The sequence below is a fragment of the Balaenoptera musculus genome, chromosome 7, assembly GCF_009873245.2.
Source record: "Balaenoptera musculus isolate JJ_BM4_2016_0621 chromosome 7, mBalMus1.pri.v3, whole genome shotgun sequence".
NCBI classification, from domain to species: domain Eukaryota; kingdom Metazoa; phylum Chordata; class Mammalia; order Artiodactyla; family Balaenopteridae; genus Balaenoptera; species Balaenoptera musculus.
The window spans coordinates 26,993,534-27,013,208 of NC_045791.1; the positions used below are offsets into that span (position 1 = coordinate 26,993,534).

Consider the following 19,675-nt stretch of genomic DNA (forward strand, 5'->3'; position numbering starts at 1 on the left):
TCACGTGATTGGTGGTTGATACTGGCTGTCTCCTGGACAGCTAGTCTGTCATCTAGAAAACTTACGAGGTCTCTCCCTGTGGTCTCTCTGTATGGGATGATTTGGTAACTTTTTTTTTTTCCCAATCCATAGCAAATTTATTACTCAATAGCCAGTGCCACATCATAGCATCACCCAGAGCCCTCACCTTCCCTCCCCACCTGTCCCCGAGGGTACACCCGAAATGGAAAAAACAAAAGTAAACTCAGATCTCTGCTTTTCCTCTGGAAAAAGGGATCTTGGCCCCAGAAGCCCCTTTCCACAGGTCTCAGCAGGCAAGGGAGCGGACACCTCCTGTGCCCAGAGAGCAGGGCTCCAGTCTCCAACAACAGAACATGCAGGCAGGAGCAGAGAGAGCCCTGTGTCTGTGGAAGAAAATGAGCTGGGAGTATTCCAAGAGAGCAAGGGGGTAGTGCGTGATATTTTTATGCTCTAATATTTGGAGTCCATATAGTATTACTTCTGCCATATGTTTTGGTTAAAGCAGGTATAAAGGTCTGCCCAAGTTTGAAATGAAAGAACATAGACCCCACCATTTGATAGGAGGGGTGTCAAGGTCACACAGTAAGAAGACCACATGCAATATGAGATATTGTTGCAGCCAGCCATCTTTGAGTACACATCTTACTCAAATTAATGTCCAAAACATTTACTTCCCATTTAAATCTACTTTATTCACCTTTTTGAATGAATCTGAATATGGTTATTTTCATGTGCACTTTTACTAAATTACACTCTTTTAAATCATTTAAAGTTTTTTTTTAAAAGAAAAATAATATAATAGTATCAAATGTCACTATTTTTTCAGGTATCCCGGCACAGAAGGAATCATTCACAGCATGTCTTGAAAGATGTCATTCCTCCACTGGAACAATTGGTAAGTGATTATTTCACTTCAATACTGTATTATTTATCTACTGCTACAAAATAAATTACCTCAGAACTCAGCAACTTGGAACAGCACATATTATTCTCTCATGTTTCTGTGGGTAGGGAATCTGGGCATAACCTAGCAGGGTCCTGTGGCTCAGAGCCTTCCAAAAGTTTGCACTCAAGGTTTAAGCCAAACTTGGGGTCACATCTGAAGGCTTGACTGGGGAAAGATCTGTTTTCAAGCCCAGGTACATGGTTGCTGGCAGGATTTAGTTCCTTCAGGGCTTTTGGCCAGAGGCTACTCTTACTTCCTTGCCACTTGGGCTTTTCCAGCATGGTGGCTTGCTCCTTCAAAGCATGCAAACTGAGAAGACGAGAGTCTGGCTTATTCTGCTCCAGCCAAAATGACCTCCTTACTTTTTCCACAGGGCCGTTTCTCCTCTTCTTTCCTCTACCTGATACAAAATAGTTCATTTGATGCCCAGAAATTTTTAAGGCTCATTCGTTCCTTTTCTTTGCATCTCTGTTCAAATATCACCTTTTAAGATAGCTCTTCTCTAGTGTCCCCTAAACACAAACGAACAAATTTAAAAACCCACCATTTCTGTCCACACTTCTTTTCTCTTACCCTAATTTAATTTTCTCCATAGAACTTGCCACCATGTGGTATACTCTGCAGTTTCTTTTTATTTGTCATCTCCTTAGAAAGTTCTGTGAGAGCAGGGTTATTGTCTCCTATGTTTATAACTATTCCCATGATTATAACAATTGCTAGAACATAGTAAAATCTCAGTAAATGTGTGTTAAATGAGTGCACAAATGAAATAGTTAATGACATTTTTTAAAATTTCCAAGCTCATAGTACACAGATCTATACTTATGTACTTTCTCTTCATTATCTCATCATATATCTTGAAGTCCTACTTAGTCATTTGTTCTTAGCGCATCTTGGTGTCATCCTTGAAATGAAATATCCCAAGTTGAACACACCATCACCATCTTCCCAAATTTATTCCTATTTCCATTGACCCCCATCTCTATTTTTTTAATAGCTGTTAAAAACAAAAAACAAAAAAGTTAGCTCTTTTTAATAGAGAAGACTTCTTTTTAAATTTTATTTATTTATTTAAATTTTCATTTTATATTGGAGTATAGTTGATTAACAATGTTGTGTTAGTTTCAGGTGTACAGCAAAGTGATTCAATTATACATATACATGTATTTATTCTTTTTCAAATTATTTTCCCATTTAGGTTATTACAGAATACTGAGCAGAGTTCCCTGTGCTATACAGTAGGTCCTTGTTGGTTATCTATTTTAAATATAGTAGTGTGTACATGTCAGTCCCAAACTCCCAATCTATCCCATTTCTATTAGTAGCAAACGTTTATCTAGGCTGAGAACACATTTTCTTTGGATCCTTTATTTTCTCTATGACCCTTCACATGTCAACATTTTCTGAGGTGGTTTCTCTACAATGGATGTGGTGGCCTCATTTTTTTCTCCATGTATACAGGCACACCCTTTCTGAGGCCTTCAAATGCTTCTGGTCTCACCCCACTGTATCCCACCATGCCTCTCCCACTGATCCTGTGCTACTGTACAACCTTCCACACCAACCTTCTTTAAACAGTACCTTCATTATTTCATTCTCCTTGTCAGAACTTTCAACAGCTTCCTATTTTCTATAGCATCAAGTCTATAGACTTCTCTCACGGCTCTGATTTACCTTATTTATTATCTACTGCCAAATACACAACCTCAAGCCAGCAATAGTAACATGATTAAGACATGGTTCTCACCCTGAAGGAGTTTGGATTTTCTGTAACAATTATAGTTCCTTCATCTCAGCACTCTTTTGTGTTGTTCTCTCTTATTTCATGGGTAATAGACTTGTACCATGGCTAGACTATAAATGCTTTGAAGTTAGGGGTCATGACTTGTATTTTCTTTATTATATCATACTTCCCCTTACATTGCTTCTGGGACTAGGGTTTGTTCAGAAAAGACATGTTTGTCAATTGATTTAATGATAAGATATTAAAGATTTATTAAAACAATATTGTTGATTTTGGAGATTACTAAATATATGACTGCTATTCATAGTGAAAGACATTTTAAAATTTAATTAGATATAACAATATCTTGTTTTCAAAATTAATCACTTAGGTTTCAACTTAGAGACCATTTTCCCTGGAAAGTATTTCTTTGCTTCCTCAACTTTGAATCAGGTAGCCCTTCTTTATTCTACCTTCCTATAGCAGCTTGGCCTTGCCTCTGTCTCTAAATTGCCTCTATCTCTAATCACACTAAAATTGCCTGTTTCCTTTTACATGTCTCTTACTGCACTATAAGGTATTTGAGGGGAGAGCTATGCTTCACTTACTGTTTTATTATTAAAACTTCATAGAAGGCCTGGCATAGTACAGCTGTACAGTGAATAGAAGGTAATTGTGTTTCTTTTCTATAAATTTGCCTTAGAGAACATATAAAGTACATATAAAGTGCTCTATTTTAAATATAGCACGTGCAAATGTTTCTCTGAAGTGTTTGATGAAACATGGCAAAAGTTAGACTGAAAATGAAGCTATATGAGCGTGTGTGTACGTAATATAAATATATATGCAATTATATATAATTTTACATGTACAAATATATATGGATTGTATTTGAAAAATGCCTTAAAGTGTCTCAAAATTTTTACATGAAATATATATTAATTATGAATTATAAAAATTAAAATTATGGTCATTACTTAAATTTAATCAATAACTAATGGTATATTTGTGCTATGCCTATACATCAAGCATAGGCTAATATTTAAAAAATTAGAATATTCAGAAATAGTTTTGTCAATTTAACTTCCTACCTTTAAGGTTATTTGTTGGTTTGCTGGCCTATAATTATGTTTTGACTCTGTAGCCTCAATTCTCAATAAATGAAACTCATTTTAAATATCTCAAATTATGGATAGTTTAACTAAAAGAAGATATATCTATGTGCTCAATACTCTATTCTAGGTCAGATAACCTTGTAAAAGTGGCATTGGGAAGTACTGCTGATAGAAGGAAAAAAAAACAGTAATTTGTTGACCTCTTCAGTTTGCAGTCTCTCTAAATCTCTTTCTCTGCATCCCTCTCTCTCTGTTACTCTCTCTGTCTACACAAGCACACACACTCTCTCTCTCTCTCTCTCTGTCTCTAAACTCTACTGGAACTACCAACCAATTTACTTCCTATTCCTGAGTTGGGTTTCCCTGGACCCTCTCTTTGAGTACTTGTTTATCTTGCTCTGTCTTGTGAACAGAGGTTATGTTCAACTTTTATTCATCAATCTCTACTTGAATTAAATTGCTTATTTGATGTTACTTTAAAGACAGAAATGATTATCTTTCCCCCACAAGTCTTACTTATGAATTACTTCATTATGGTAGACAATGCCAAAATAACCACCAATTCCCTCACACAACAAATTCTGATTAATTTTTTTTTAAATTTCATTTACTTATTAATTTATTTTTGGCTGCGTTGGGTCTTCGTTGCTGCCTGCGGGCTTTCACTAGTTGCAGCAAGCGGGGGCTACTCTTCGTTGCAGTGCACAGGCTTCTCATTGCGGTGGATTCTCTTGTTGCAGAGCACGGGCTCTAGGAGCACGGGCTTCAGTAGTTGTGGCACGCAGGCTCAGTAGTAGTGGCCCCCGGGCTTAGTTGCTCCGCGGCATGTGGGATCTTCCTGGACCAGGGCTCGAACCCGTGTTCCCTGCATTGGCAGGCGGATTCTTAGCCACTGCGCCACCAGGAAGTCCCTCTGATTAATTTTTAATTATCCGTTACTGTTTACATCAAGACTTGAATTATTTTCCAGAACCTATAAAGCTGTCTTTATATTTGACTAATATAACTGTATAATTATTTTTAACCTAGATTCACATATTTTTTCCACAAATCTGACATGTTCCTTCATCTCTACATCTCTTTTTCTTTCCCTCATGCCTGCCTCGGTGTTGTTTCTGGAATCATCCATAGGTTCTTGCAGTAGTTTCCCTTGCCAGTACCTACCAGGATCAACTACCATATATAAAATGATATACACCAAAACACTTTAGAAAATAGTAAAATCCTTTAAGTTGATGTTATTACTCATTATTTTTACTATATGGATCTTTGAGCTTATTTATATCCCACATTTTCTGCTATAAATCCCATTTCCTTTATCTCCTATATTTAGAACTTCCTTGAACAGTATCCAGCAATCATGGGAGGCTTTGGCTTTAAGCACAACTGGCAAAAGTATCCTATTCGATGCACTCCCTTTGGAGAAAAGTAATTCACTTTATGACAGCGGAGTCTGCCATGGTGGATGCTCCCATAGATGCTATCACCCTTTGGTAACCATGCTTTACCTCTCAACTTCCCCTTTAATAAAGTAGGTTGTGATCAACATGGTTAAACAGAAACATAATGCATTTCTTTTGAATACTGACAAAAATATATTCCTATTTGGAGTCTGAAATCTTAGGGCAGAAACTACCCAGTTCACTGACACCTGAAGTCATTTATGCCACTTGGTGTGCAAATCCATATGCTATCAATGCATGAGACTATATTATTTTCTGAGAAGCCGTGTTGTTGCTTAACCAGTTCTGTAAAGCGGCAAAGATTTTAAACATGAAATGTCAAATATACTAATATGTGTTTGTTTCCTGATCTTGTGTATTTCATATTATAACTCTTCATGAGACCTAATTATTTTCCGGGCATTTTCCCTTTTCCCCCTAAAGAAATGTTCAAGAAAAATAATCCTGTTTATAGCATGTTAAATCTTTATCATCTTTATGTTTATCAAAAGAGTTTAAGACATGTCTACGGATAACCCTGCAGGAGTCAAAAGCCTGTGGCAGGCTTTAGAGAATCATCTGCTACCTCCTGAGCTAGAAGGATTTGGAGGCCAGAGCTCAGGAAGTTGCCATGGTTTGGGGGCAAAGCAGGCTTTTGCAGATAAACCTTAAGTCACAGATTCTACCTTTTGGAGCCAGATATCATTTTGTGGATTAATTAATACTTGTGAGGGCTTTAAGGATGAAAGACATTGTGAGCATACAGTGTTTTCTTATTTTAATACAAAGGACAGCCCCTTTGGGGGAATAGTTCTATTGATCAGGCTGTGCTTTCCTCAAATTGCAAAAAATTTTCAAAAGCTCTTCAGTCTTTCAAAATTCTACTTTGTCAAGATAAAATTAGGTTTTCTGAAAAAAACTTCCTCCCAGATCTTCAAGCTGGCAGTATGTTAATAATGTTATATAATTTAATAACAGTAATACACACCATCTCCAAGTTTTCATTGCTTTATGTACCCTTCCTTTACTCAAACAGCAGGAGTGTGTTTTTTATTTTTTAAAAAAATTTTATTGGAGTATAGTTTTTACAGTGTTTTGTAGGAGTGTGTTAATTCCAATGTTTGTTGAGGCCATCCCTGTGCTGGGCACCGGGCTGGGTTTAGGGTATGCAATGATATGCTAAATAGTCATGTCCTTTTTTGGAGGGGTTGTCAGTCTAGGGGTGAAGAAAAGTATTAAACGAGTAAAGAAAGGCATAATTCTCTGAATGCAAATTGCACAACATGCTATGACAGCAGACAAACAAGTTTCTATGAAAGAGGGAGAGCCCACCTTGGATTAAGTAGTCATAAAAGCACTCTTTGAAAGGGCCATTTAAATTGAGATTTGTAGGGTGACTAGAGTTTGTCAAGCAAATTACTGGAAGAATGATGCAAACTGAAGGAACATCAGGTGCAAAGGTCTGGAAGTCAGAACAAAGTGGGTACACTGGGAAAACTGCAAGAATGCCACACTGGCTAGAACAGGGAAATAAGTCTGGAAGTGTGGGCAGAGTGAGGCAGTGCTCAGATGTTGATGGGCCTTGAGGTGATGGTAAGGAGTTCAGAAGCCATTAAAACACGGAAACAAGTTACCATGACTTCTCCCATCCAGGCCTACATTTGAAATTCATCTAACTGTAGAGTAGAGAAGAAGAACAAACACACACAACAACAAAAAAGGTTGTTAACATTGAGCAGTCCTTTCTTCCCTACTGCCTTGACCAAAATTAGGTTATAACAAAACAAATGAATTAGGCTAATAAATTGCCCAGGCAGTAACCAGGAAGGCCATTCTCACTGAATTCCAATGACGGGCAAGGAAAGAACAACATATTTAAATCAAGGAAACAAAGAAATAGAAGTCAGGGAAGAAGAGAGAAATAAAGGAGGAGAAAGGAGATGTGATACACAGGAAAAGCTTCCAGAAGACTGAAATTCTTAAGACAAAAAGAGGTTCCCTCATCAGCCTGTTTCCCAATTAGAACCTGGATATTTTGGTGGTGACCAAATGAAACACACTGGTTACAAGATGAAAGGCTCAGGAAAAGGCTATGGGGGTTCTTAAACATCAAAATGTAGCTTATTCAAGATGATATTTTGATGAGTTAAGGGTAAATAAATCAGAGACATGTGGGTAAAATTTCTCTTGAAATACACAGGGGTTTAAAATGATGGGGAAATTCACTTGGCAAAACATTATATGTACTTTGCCAAACCCAACATTTGAAAAACAGTTTAAGACATTCAGCAGAACCCCAAAGCACAACATATTCTCTTATCCTGAGAGTAAGAGAGGGAGAATACCCGTGAAAGCATTGTGCAACATACACACTGCAGGGTATAAATAATTTACAATGAGCAAACCATGCCTAACTTTGAGACCTGAAGTCAAGACCAGCTTCTCCAGAACTTCTTTGAGAATGCTTTATTACTCCTTTACAGGCATCACTCATGTATGACACAGCATCGTTTTTCTTTGCTTTTCTTCTGTTCTCCTTTTCGTGTAATTATTGTATCCAACTTGAGAATTTTGGTTTACCACTTTTTTAAAGTCTGCACACAGTAAATTATGTATCTACATTAGGCAGAAATATTATATTTCACCTCTCTAAATGCATCATAGTTCATTCTCCAGCTATATGTAAGATAGTCCTAAAATTAAGCATTTACATTTTTTATGTACTTAGTACTTTATATGGTGTACAGATAAGCTGCATTTTGAAGGTGATTTTTTTTCCTTGTTTTTGTTTCTGTTCTACTGCAAGTCCACACACATGGTCAGCAGATCTGATATAGCAAGAAAGCTAGAGCCAGTACAAAAATAATTGGAAACTGAGAAGAAAAATGTAAGCAATGAGTCCCAAAGAGGGAAGTGGGGCAAGAGAAGGAAAGCCAATGGAGTTATGTAGGATGACTAAGTTCTAGAGATCAACTATACAGCATGGTGATTATATTGGTTAATAAGGCTGTTGTACACTGGAAATTTGCTACAAGAGTAGACCTCACATGCTCTCACCACAAAAAAAGACTTAAATTTTGGGGCTTCCCAGGTGGCGCAGTGGTTAAGAATCTGCCTGCCAATGCAGGGGACACGGGTTTGAGCTCTGGTCTGGGAAGGTCCCACATGCCGTGGAGCAACTAAGCCCGTGCACCACAACTACTGATCCTGTGCTCTAGAGCCCGCGAGCCACAACTATTGAGCCCGAGTACCACAACTACTGAAGCCCGTGCCTAGAGCCCATGCTACACAACAAGAGAGGCCACCACAATGAGAAGCCCGCGCACCACAGCAAAGAGTAGCCCCAGCTTGGCGCAACTAGAGAAAGCCTGCATGCAGCAATGAAGACCCAATGCAGCCAAAAATAAATAAATTTATTAAATAAATAAAAAGGTAACTATATGAGGAAATGTATATATTAAGTAGCTTGACTATAGGAATCATTTCACTATGTATATGTAGGTCAAAACATCATATTGTACACCTTAAATATATACAATTTTTATTTTAAAAATAGAAACTTAAAAAATAATTTTTAAGAAGCCAATGGAAAGAAGACACAGAAATTTCTATTTCTGTGGGTGGTGGAAAAGTTAAGAGATTTAAGAAGGAAGAGAAGCCTCATTTGGGGGTAAAATGATGTAACCAGATATGTCCTCCTTCTGTGCTTTATAATAGAAATTATCTAAACAAACAGATAATCAGCAAAGTACTGCGATCTATTAAAAGTTCAGAAAAAAATATAGCAAGTGCCTAATTATTAAATAGGAAAATAATTAAATGCAAAATAATATTAGTGCACGTTTGTAGTTATACAGAATTGATACAAAGTTCTCCTAGGAGGCCAGTCAGTCATACAGAAACTTTCACAGGGTGGTGCTATCTACTTCGGAGGTCTCTCTCCAGTTCAGGTCTGGGGCCTGTCTCAGTTTTGTGGATTTTGAAAAATTATATGTATCAGTGTTATCAGTGTTTACAGAGATGATGATCCCTAGGATTACCTCACAGTAACCAAATTTGTAAGAGTCAGCTGTATAAATTATAATTCTGATTTATTAATTTATAATGGCAAATATACTGATGCTATTTGTCACCCACATTCTGACTATTTGTGAGAGGACCAAGGAAGGTAAATTAGGAGTCAGAGGATTGCCAGTGAACACAGGAATCAGAACAAAGGAGAAAAGAGCAACCACTTAACATACATCAGCAGCCCAAAGGGTGTGTCGTTCTGGTATTAATCTAAGGAAAAAAAAAAAAAAAAAAAAGGTCATGAAGAACCTAGTGGCAAGACAGGAATAAAGACATAAAGACACAGACCTACTAGAGAATGGACTTGAGGATATGGGGAGGGGGAGGGGTAAGATGTGACAGGGTGAGAGAGTGGCATGGACATATATACACTACCAAATGTAAAATAGATAGCTAGTGGGAAGCAGCCGCATAGCACAGGGAGATCAGCTTGGTGCTTTGTGACCACCTAGAGGGGTGGGATAGGGAGGGTGGGAGGGAGGGAGACGTAAGAGGGAAGAGATATGGGAACATATGTATATGTATAACTGATTCACTTTGTTATAAAGCAGAAACTTAACACACCATTGTAAAGCAATTATACTCCAATAAAGATGTTAAAAAAAAAAAAAAGCCAATACCCTCTCATGAAAATCTGGTGAAAGTTTTACATTCAGTTTATTTCCATTTATAAACATGTATTTTGACAGAATTCTTTTGGTGGACTGGTGTAGATGAAAACCTATTGTTTTCAATTCAGTTCTTTTATCTGAGAACTACGTGAAGCCTTCATATAAAAAAACAATTGCAGTGTCTGTACTTAACGGTTACAGGCCGGTCTTTCTGCTATGATTGTTAGCATTAATCAAAGGTTGTCATCTGCTCTCTTGCCTTGCCTCTCGCTTCCAACTTAGGTTGATAAACAGGTGCTATCTGGATATCCCACTGCCATTCATTCTTTTCATCTGTATCTCAGCACAGTTGTGTCTGCCGAGTGCTTCCTCAATGCTAGCAGACTGGCTGGCATCCAATCTGGACGAATTGCTGATCTTTCCTGCCACTTAACATTAAATAGGGCTTCTAAGGAATATTGGACAAATAGCTCAAGAAGCCAGATTCAGCATCTAAAGATTGGTTGACAGTTCTTAAGTATACTTTGTTTAGGGAGTGCTACTACTTTAAAGAACTTCAAGTTGGCCTGGAACTTGGTATATAGTATCCTAAACATAGGCCTAAAGCTATACACAGTTTTGTAAATTACTAGAGGCAAGACCATCTAGGTCCTAGATGACCAGTATACTCAACTGTAATTTATAGATTACTGTCCCTTCAAACCATGTGATTAACATAAAAGAGGAATAAGTAATTAGAATAATTACTATGGTACCGTATATAAACCCACATACGAAATACATAGCAATCTTCTGCTAGCCCTAATACTTCTTTCTGCTCCTATGAGCCTCCTGGAATGACTGATTCCCAGTGCCTGGAACATGGTGAGGTATTTCAAAGTATGATGACAAGGAATAATAAAGTAATTAAATGTACCTCATGGAAACTTTGCTTCCCAGCATGGGACTTAAAATAATGCAGTGCTTTCAGTGTAGGAAGCCTGATTGGAGTTTTCTATTTCAGGGCAAAAGTTGGCCTTAGTCTCTGAGATAACTGGAGGGGAGTGTGGTATCCAGTCCCCCAGAAAGAGGAACAGGAGTATCTTGAAATGTGAGCTCACAAGGATATAAGCCTCAGTAAGATTAAGGTTGTCCTATTAGTCTTTGCAGCCCCATTGTGAGCAGAGCAGCTGGAATTTAGGGGAAGAGGATGTTACTATTTAAAAATGTGTTGAAAGAATGAATGGTTGTACAGCAAGTATGAAAGAAACAGTGGAGAGCAATGAACACCTGATCACAGAAGTGGGAATAGTGCATGATGGTTGCACATGTATATAATTACATGTAGAAATGTGTATGCCAATACATAGATAAGTAAAAATATGAACTGTAGAAATAAATATAATAGGTAAAAGTACACAGTAGAAGGATTATTAGCTTCTTCAAATGACCAGGAAGGCAACTTGGACTTTGAAAGATAATATAAAAGAAGATACCTAACCTGCTATTTACCTCTTCCTCTTTCCTTTTTCTGGACCTCTGTGTGGACATGCCTGGAAACTCTGTTGCATTGACCAAAGGCCGTGAAAATTGGTTCAGCCTGTTTGATGGCAACGATGTCCATTTATAGAATCCTAACATGAGAAATCCAGCCCCTGGCCTCAATCTCAGGTATCCTGAAAAGGCCCAGCATATAGAGAAACTTTACTTACATATTCAAGGAGAGAGAATTTTAAGGTATATAATTCAAGCCAGCTTATGTTGATTTCCCCTGCAAGAGTGTTAGGTTTCTACTTTCACATTTCCCTTCTCTTTTTAAAGAAATGGTCATCAATAATACATCTCTGGGTACTAAATATCCACCTAGTGGTCTTTCAGTGAATATTTTTATGGGGAAGAAGGCAATATTCTTAGCTGAGAATGTATGCATCAGTTTTTATCATGGGTTGAGAGATTTTGTAGCTTTTTGGTAGATAGATTCAGGCTTTTGGTAACTTATTTTATTTTCATCATAAGAAAGCTTAAATAAAACGGTAAATTTTATCTATGGTTACACAACAAAATTTCTCAATGTACATTCCTAAAGAAAGGGACCTCCTCTGTGGTGCTAATTGCTCTTAACAACATTTTTCTTCCAAACATTTGTAGAAACTAGTGATGCCCAGATTTAAATACTAAATGTATTATACGGATTTTAGGGGGTAGACAAATAAGATTTCCTGGAACTAAGAAGAAGAGACAGTACACATTAGGACAAAAGGTGGGAAAAGCAAATGAATAGACGTATCTAAGTACAGAAGAGGCACCACTGAACATCATGATTCTAAAAGTTATCTAAGAGAGCTTCCTCAGATTCTTCTAGGCTTGTGGAGAACATGCTGAAAGAAAAGAAATTCTCTGGAAATGTAGCTATGTGAAAAATACTGTGCTGTGATTATCATAAATCATCATTATCTTCATCATTATTTATTAAGAGATGTCTTCATCCAATGTATTTTGAAAGCTAAGTATTGTGCTGTGTATTAGGAATATAATAAACAAGTCAGAAAAGATCTCACCTATATCAGAGTGAGTCTTGTAAATAGCCAGTTCTTTGACTGATGAAATTTAGTGGTTTGGAACAACTCACCCCCAAATATCTCTTCCTCTAACCTGTCATAATGCAGACAGGTTATTTTTGCTTGTCCAGTTTCCTATAAAAATTTAAATAAACATTTAAATAGCCATTCATTCATCCACTCATTTGTTCAAACAATATTTATTATTGTGATCATTGGTACTAGCAAGTACTCTCTGTGCTGGGAACACAGGTGTGAAAGGAAGAGTCACAGCACAGGTGCAGGTACAACCAAATAAGCCCTGTGATAGTGGTAATGGCAGAATGAAAATGAAGATTCAGGACAGGGCATCTAAAAAGAGATTGCAAAGGAAACATGGAAGAACTCTCTAACAATAGAGAGAAATATTACATTTTAAAGTAGATTTAATATATCTGGGAATTGATGAGATGAAGATATGGTGGAAGTGAAGTATTACAGTCAGGAGGAAAGCATGTAGGGTGGGCACTAAGGGAGTGTGGTCCTTTGATATTAGGTAGGTGACTCCTTAAAGCTTTCAGCATATAGCATGGGGGTGTGGGTGAAGGTTGTTGGCAATTTACCAAGATCGAAAAGATGGAACACAGGTAAGATTTAGGGATGGGAGGGGTGCAGGACTGACAGGGGAAGGTAGAAATAGGGCACTAAGAAATTAAAACATCTATTATAGACTTTGCTGGGAGTCACCACATCACAATTTGCATTGTGTATTTATTTACCCTAGAACTCCACAAAAACCTCTGTGGAATGATAAGGAATGGTTGAATCTCCTTTAAGGAATGTGCAGCTGTATTAGCAGTGAAAGCCAATAAATACAAATAGGAAAGGAAGCAAACCCACATCATGGAGGAAGATAATGAGATAATGCTGCTACAGCATCTCTTGGTAACTAACTGAACAAAATGCATGGAATGTCAGTGTTTTAGATGCCCTTCCAGTTTAACCGGCCCAGTTACCTGGTTCTGTTGAATTTTTCTCACTCACTGGCATCAGCAGGTACATGAGGAAGTGGAAATGAGGAGTGAAAAGGAAGAACTTTTCCAAGGATGATTGGTAAAATTAAGGAAGGCATTAAATTTGTTTTTGTTTTACCATTTTTAATCAATTTTGTAAGCAAGTGACTTCAATTCCCAGAAGGAAAAGTAAGTAAAGGTGTATCACTGTCTAACAAATCATTCACATTACTCTTTGTTATCTTTCTTTTGGATATTTAACAGCTTGTAATGACTGATCTTGAAGGCACTTCCCATAAGCTATATATGCATTGTTGTTGAAGTTCTGTGACTGGAAACTTCCATCACTGCAATGACTGTTGGAAAGCACAGGTTCATTCAAACTAATAATGCATAGGAGTTTGTCACAGTTTTAATATATGCATTCTTCTTGCAGATGGTTGAAAAAGAAGGTTATCTTCAAAAAGCTAAAATTGCAGATGGAGGAAAGAAACTAAGGTAATAAAAGTTTTTTTTTAATTCACTTTTATATAACTGTGCCAGTTCCCCATCTCCTCAGTTGTGTCACTGCTATTGTTTGGGAAGGTAGGCCCTATGGTGCATGACTAGAATATTCCTCTCTGCTATCACTAAGATCAACAGTATTTTTAATATAATTATAGTTTTCCAACAAAGCACTACATTTTATTTTGTTGCACAGAATATATAAATGAAGTGCTTCATGACCTCCTAAGACTTGAAATCTTAAAAAATATGTGAAGAAATAAGATAATGTGTCTTGATTTCTGGGATTAACAGATTAGGGGATGAAAGGACTCATTTCGCAGTATATAAAAATCTCCCTAAAATACATTGGGATCATAATTTTTTGAAGGATGGAGGATTTGAAATACATTTGTTGCTCAAATAAAAATCATTTGAGAAAAAAATAAAAGGAAAATAATCTGTCAGATAAAAAGTTGGAAGTTGCTGCACTTGGAGATGAGGTCAACACAGAGTAGGTGAGAGAAATTAGAAAATGTAATAAGGATTCCCTAGGCAACAACAAGAAAAAACTTGGAGAAAAAAATAAGGTTGATAGGAGGGTAGACAAACACACTACATGTTTTTTATGTATGGGATATTTAGAAATAATCATCTCCATTTTAGAATTTTCCCTATTTCTCATGTAGGTCTTATGATATACTTAGCTTTGTGCTAGGTTATATGCAAGCTGCAAAGGTATATAGAAAGTGCTTACAGTGGGAGAAAAGGCATTTATTCATGACTATATTATTAACAGTTAAAATCATACAGGATAAATTTACTAATTAGCTACACAATGGGACACTTATTAATTGTATAATACAATTCATTACTAGAATGGAACTCTGGCCAACACTAGAGAATGAAATATGCTATTGTTTGTTTGCTATAATGGAGTAAGTATATATTTATTTATTTATTTATTTTAATAAAATTTATATTCTTTTTTTTTTTTTTATGTATTTATTTATGGCTGTGTTGGGTCTTCGTTTCTGTGCGAGGACTTTCTCTAGTTGCGGCAAGCGGAGGCCACTCTTCATCGCGGTGCGCGGGCCTCTCACTATCGCGGCCTCTCTTGTTGCGGAGCACAGGCTCCAGACGCGCAGGCTCAGTAATTGTGGCTCACGGGCCCAGTTGCTCCGCGGCATGTGGGATCTTCCCAGATCAGGGCTCGAACCCGTGTCCCCTGCATTGGCAGGCGGACTCTCAACCGCTGCGCCACCAGGGAAGCCTATTTATTTAAAAGAAGTAAAATTGGGGAAAACGATCATCCATAATTCCACTACTTAAAATAACTATTTCAATTTTAAAGAACAAACTCTATTTTCTGCCCACATTATGTTTTATTCTCGGATAGCAAACAGGGCCTTGAACCCTCTCCTAGTCCGTTCCTCTGCAGTAACCCTGCAGCCACCCTCCTTTGAAGGGTGCAGGAGGGAGATGCACAGGAGACAAGATCAAATGCAATGCTGCTTTCAAAGACTCATCTAGTCCTGGCCCCAGTGGAGAACCTGACTTAATGTGTTGGGTTCTGAAAGGACCCAGGAGGGATTCTTTGATTAACCCAATCTAGTGCCAACTTTCCCCTAGACTTCTCTCTCAGTTATATCAGCTCGTGAAAGGTGCAATGATAAACCTTCCCAAGATAAGTCAAAACCCTTTCTCACCTTACCAGCGATGTGGACAAAAAATCCAAAGAGGGACAGAAAAGGACTTGTGTAAGTTATCACTTCACCTTTCACTGGGGCTTGGCAGGAAAGAGGAGGTGATAGCTTTGGTCAGTCTTAGCCTCCAGACTCATGCAAGCAAGAGGAGGAGATGCTAAAAGGAATTCCAAGAAAACAAGATGATGTGCCACCACAGTCGTCTTGTACAATGTCCTTGCCCATAAGCTATCCATAAACCATCCCTGTAAAATGTTTTCCTAGAAAGTGGTGTCAAGAAAAAGTAGAGGAGCACAACCAGGCCTTTTCCCTAACAGACTCACATGAATACATTTTTAGGTAGTTTCAACCAGTGTGTATACCATTTTGTATTTGTTTTATTTGTTGTTATTTTAATCAGCTTACATACCATTTCTGTGTTCTAGTTTAAATTCATATAAATATTATTTTGTACTATGTTTTATTGTTATTTCAATCAGCTTGCATGCAATTATACATTCTTTCAGCTTTTTCACTTAAAGTTATATAAATTTTAGTTTTCCATTTTTGTTTTTGTTTTTGTCTTTGTTTTTAACCTCAGGTGTACAAATTGAGTTGATTTTCCTCTTCAGTGTGTGGCCTTGTATTATCATCATTCTGGGCAAGACCCCTAGTTGGTTTTATTTTATTCTTCATCTCCATTCCTCACGTCAATCCTCTGTAGAATGTGTGTTCATGAAATCCTCTCTCCATACATTTATATGGCTATATGTGTGGCATTCTGGAAAACAGTGTGTAAGTGAATGTGTTCTAAAGTGCATAAGCCTTTGGTTTATAAGCCTCGTTCTGGTTCGTACTACTTTCATTCAATGTTAGTCAATGTTAGGATATCTATCTATATCTATATATTTAAAACAAGTTAGTTTCTTCCAACTGCTGCCCATTTTGCCGTTGTGAACACACATCAAATTTTACTTACTCAGTCTCCCAGGAGTGGATACCTAAATTGTCCCTAACTCCTTCCATCCCAAACAACATTGCAACAAACCACACCGATATGTCTCCTTACAGACCTGTGAGGAATTCTCTCTGGGGCATACCCCCAGGAGTAAAGGATTGCTTGGTGGTAAGGTACACACGGTTATAAATGAATTGGGTGCTACTGCCAAGCTTTCTCCAGAATGAATGCATCGGTTCACACTCTCTCCACAATGCAGAAGGGATCGCCTCGCTCCATGATCTCATCAGCATGCAGCATTATCAAACTTTCAGTTTTGCAAGTTGATGGCTATAGGACATTACTTTAGTGTTGCATTTATTTTTATTCTTCTGACTGGTGTTTCAGTTAAGCATCACGTCACCTATTTAGAGGCAGTCAGGCTCTGCATTCCAAGAATCGCCTGTGCATAAACTCTATTTTCTACTGAGTTTCTCACTTTTTTTGTTTTTTTGAGAGAACTCCTAATGTACACCAGGTAGTAATACATTGTCAACTTTAGGCTTGGCAAATATCTCCTCCAAGTCTCTCACTATCTATTTACCTTGCTGATGAAAGTCCTTAGTGACCAGAAATCTTTAAATTTGATCCATATTGTTCCATAATTTTATTCTTTATTGTTTGTGGGATTTGCTTTCTTTTTTGAATTTTTAAAAAAATTTTAATTGAAGTATGGTTGATTTATGATATCATGCAAGTTTCAGGTTTACAGCACAACGATTCAGTTCTATATATATACATATATATATATATATATATATGTATATATATATGTATTCTTGTTCAGATTCTTTTCCCTTATAGGTTATTACATAATATTGAGTATATTTTCCTGTGCTATACAGTAGGTTCTTGTTGGTTATCTATTTTATACACAGTAGTATGTATATATATTAATCCCAGCCTCGTAATTCATCCCTCCCATCCATCCCCCTTTCCCCTTTGGTAACCATAAGTTTGTTTTCTGTATCTGTGAGTCTCTTTCTGTTTTGGAAATAAGTTCATTTGTGTCTTTTTTTTTCTTTTCTTTTTTTTTTCTTTTTTTAGATTCCACATATAAGTGATATCACATGGTATTTGTCTTTCTCTGTCTGGCTTACTTCACTTAGTATGATAATCTCTCGGTCCACCCATTTGCAACAGCAGCAAATGGCATTATTTCATTCCTTTTTATGGCTGAGTAATATTCCACTGTGTGTGTGTGTGTGTGTGTGTGTGTGTGTGTGTATGTATATATATATATGTATGTATATGTATGTATATGTAGGGGTGTGTGTGTGTATATATATACATATATATATGTATATATATACACCACATATTCTTTATACATTCATCTGTTGATGGACATTTAGGTTGCTTTCTTGTCTTGGCTTTTGTAAATAGTGCTGCAGTGAACATTGGGGTGCATGTATCTTTTCAAATTATGGTTCTCTCTGGATATATGCCCAGGGGTGAGATTTCAGGATCATATGGTAGCTCTATTTTTAGTTGCTTTAAGGATTGCTTTAGTTTTTATTATAAACACGTTACAGATTGAAAATTGTAGTATATATCGTCAGCATGTTTAATAACATATAATACACCACAATGTTGATGGGACTGTAATACACCAAGCCATTTCTACGTTCCTCTTTTATTAGATTTTTAAGTTGATTCCAGTTTTATACTAAAATAGCTATAAATGCAGTAAACCTACTATTGCTTGTCAATTTTTCTTTTATATTTTCTTAAGAGAATTTCTAAGCCTAGATGACTTAATTAAATCACAAGACCATTTTTTTAAATGACCGTTATGTATTGACATACTGCTTGCCCAAGGAGTCTGTATGTTTTTTGTAACTAACAACAAAATGGTCAGTTTAATCATAACTTTGAAAAATTGTGTAGTTTTTATATCATTGGTAATTTAGTAACTATTAAATAGTATACCATAGTTGCTATAATTTGTATTTCTTATGTAAAATTTCTTTCCATAGCCTTTTCCCCATTTATCAAGGAACTTTATATCTTTTTATAAATTGTAATGAGTTACTGCAATAGTAACAGATGCTTATTCTGTCAAGTACTTGGATAATTGCTTTACCAGTAATTCTGAAATAATACTCTAAAATAGGCTATATTACCACTTTCAATCTTAACAAGTGGAGAAACTTGGTCACTTGTATCAAGCTCTCCTTCTCTCAATCTTATTGCGTGTATAGTTGGTATCAGAGTTTTAACCCTGTCCTCTGTTTAAAGTAGGTTGGACTTTTCCCTCTTGCTAGAAGATGTTTGAGGCCAGGAAGCAAAAATTGTTCTTTTATTTCATACCATCAACAGTACAAAGGGCTTCAATTGTCACTTACTACTATTTTATTAATCTCTATAAAGTTTTCTACTCATAAATACATGACAGGTCATCCACATCATATTTTGTGTTCTTATTTTTCTTTCTTTCCCTTCTCCTGTTCCTTTTTCTTTAGCTTCCTTTCCTCTTTCATATATTTTTTCTTTCTAAGAAAAGTTTGACCTATCTCTGAATACAACAAGAGTGGGTGGAAGGAAGGAGAACTCCTTGGCTATATCTTACATTTGTAAAGGGCCATAAATTTAGCTTTATTTTGAAATGAAGTTCTAGAAATCTCCCCAGACAGATGGACGGGGTTGAAAGCCCCAGACATTCAGCATTCAACTTCAGTTTTTCTTTGTGAACATTGAAAGTATGCTTCTTCTGATAAAGTTTAGAAATTCCTGCATTTTGGTACGTCTATCCCCAAAAGTTAAGTAGCCCAGGTTTCTCTGAAGCTCTCAGAGACCTTAGCAAAGAGTTGTTTTCAGTTCTTTAATTGAAAACAACTTTAATTTATAAAAGCCCCCTGACAACATGTAAGCTATTTCCATACCCTTATCTCTCCCTCTATAACTTTCAAGCCTGCCCCTTCGTCATCCCATTTGCGGCTCTGTACATCTTATCATATGTGGCTTGTCACTCTGCTCTGCTTTTCAGAGGGACTTGGGAAGAAGGACTTGAGGGTGAAAATATGGACAGAGAGGTATTTGGGAAGAAATC

General features: G+C 36.9%; 1 protein-coding gene across 1 annotated transcript in view; it reads left to right on the top strand.

Moving 5' to 3' along the window:
* Nucleotides 1–19,675, top strand: part of ARHGAP15 (Rho GTPase activating protein 15) — a 609,541-nt gene that overhangs the window by 75,968 nt on the left and 513,898 nt on the right. The window contains exons 3-4 of the mRNA XM_036858098.1: nt 848–916; nt 13,895–13,956. Of these exons, the coding sequence (XP_036713993.1) occupies nt 848–916; nt 13,895–13,956 (131 nt within the window). The remainder of the gene's footprint in view (nt 1–847; nt 917–13,894; nt 13,957–19,675) is intronic.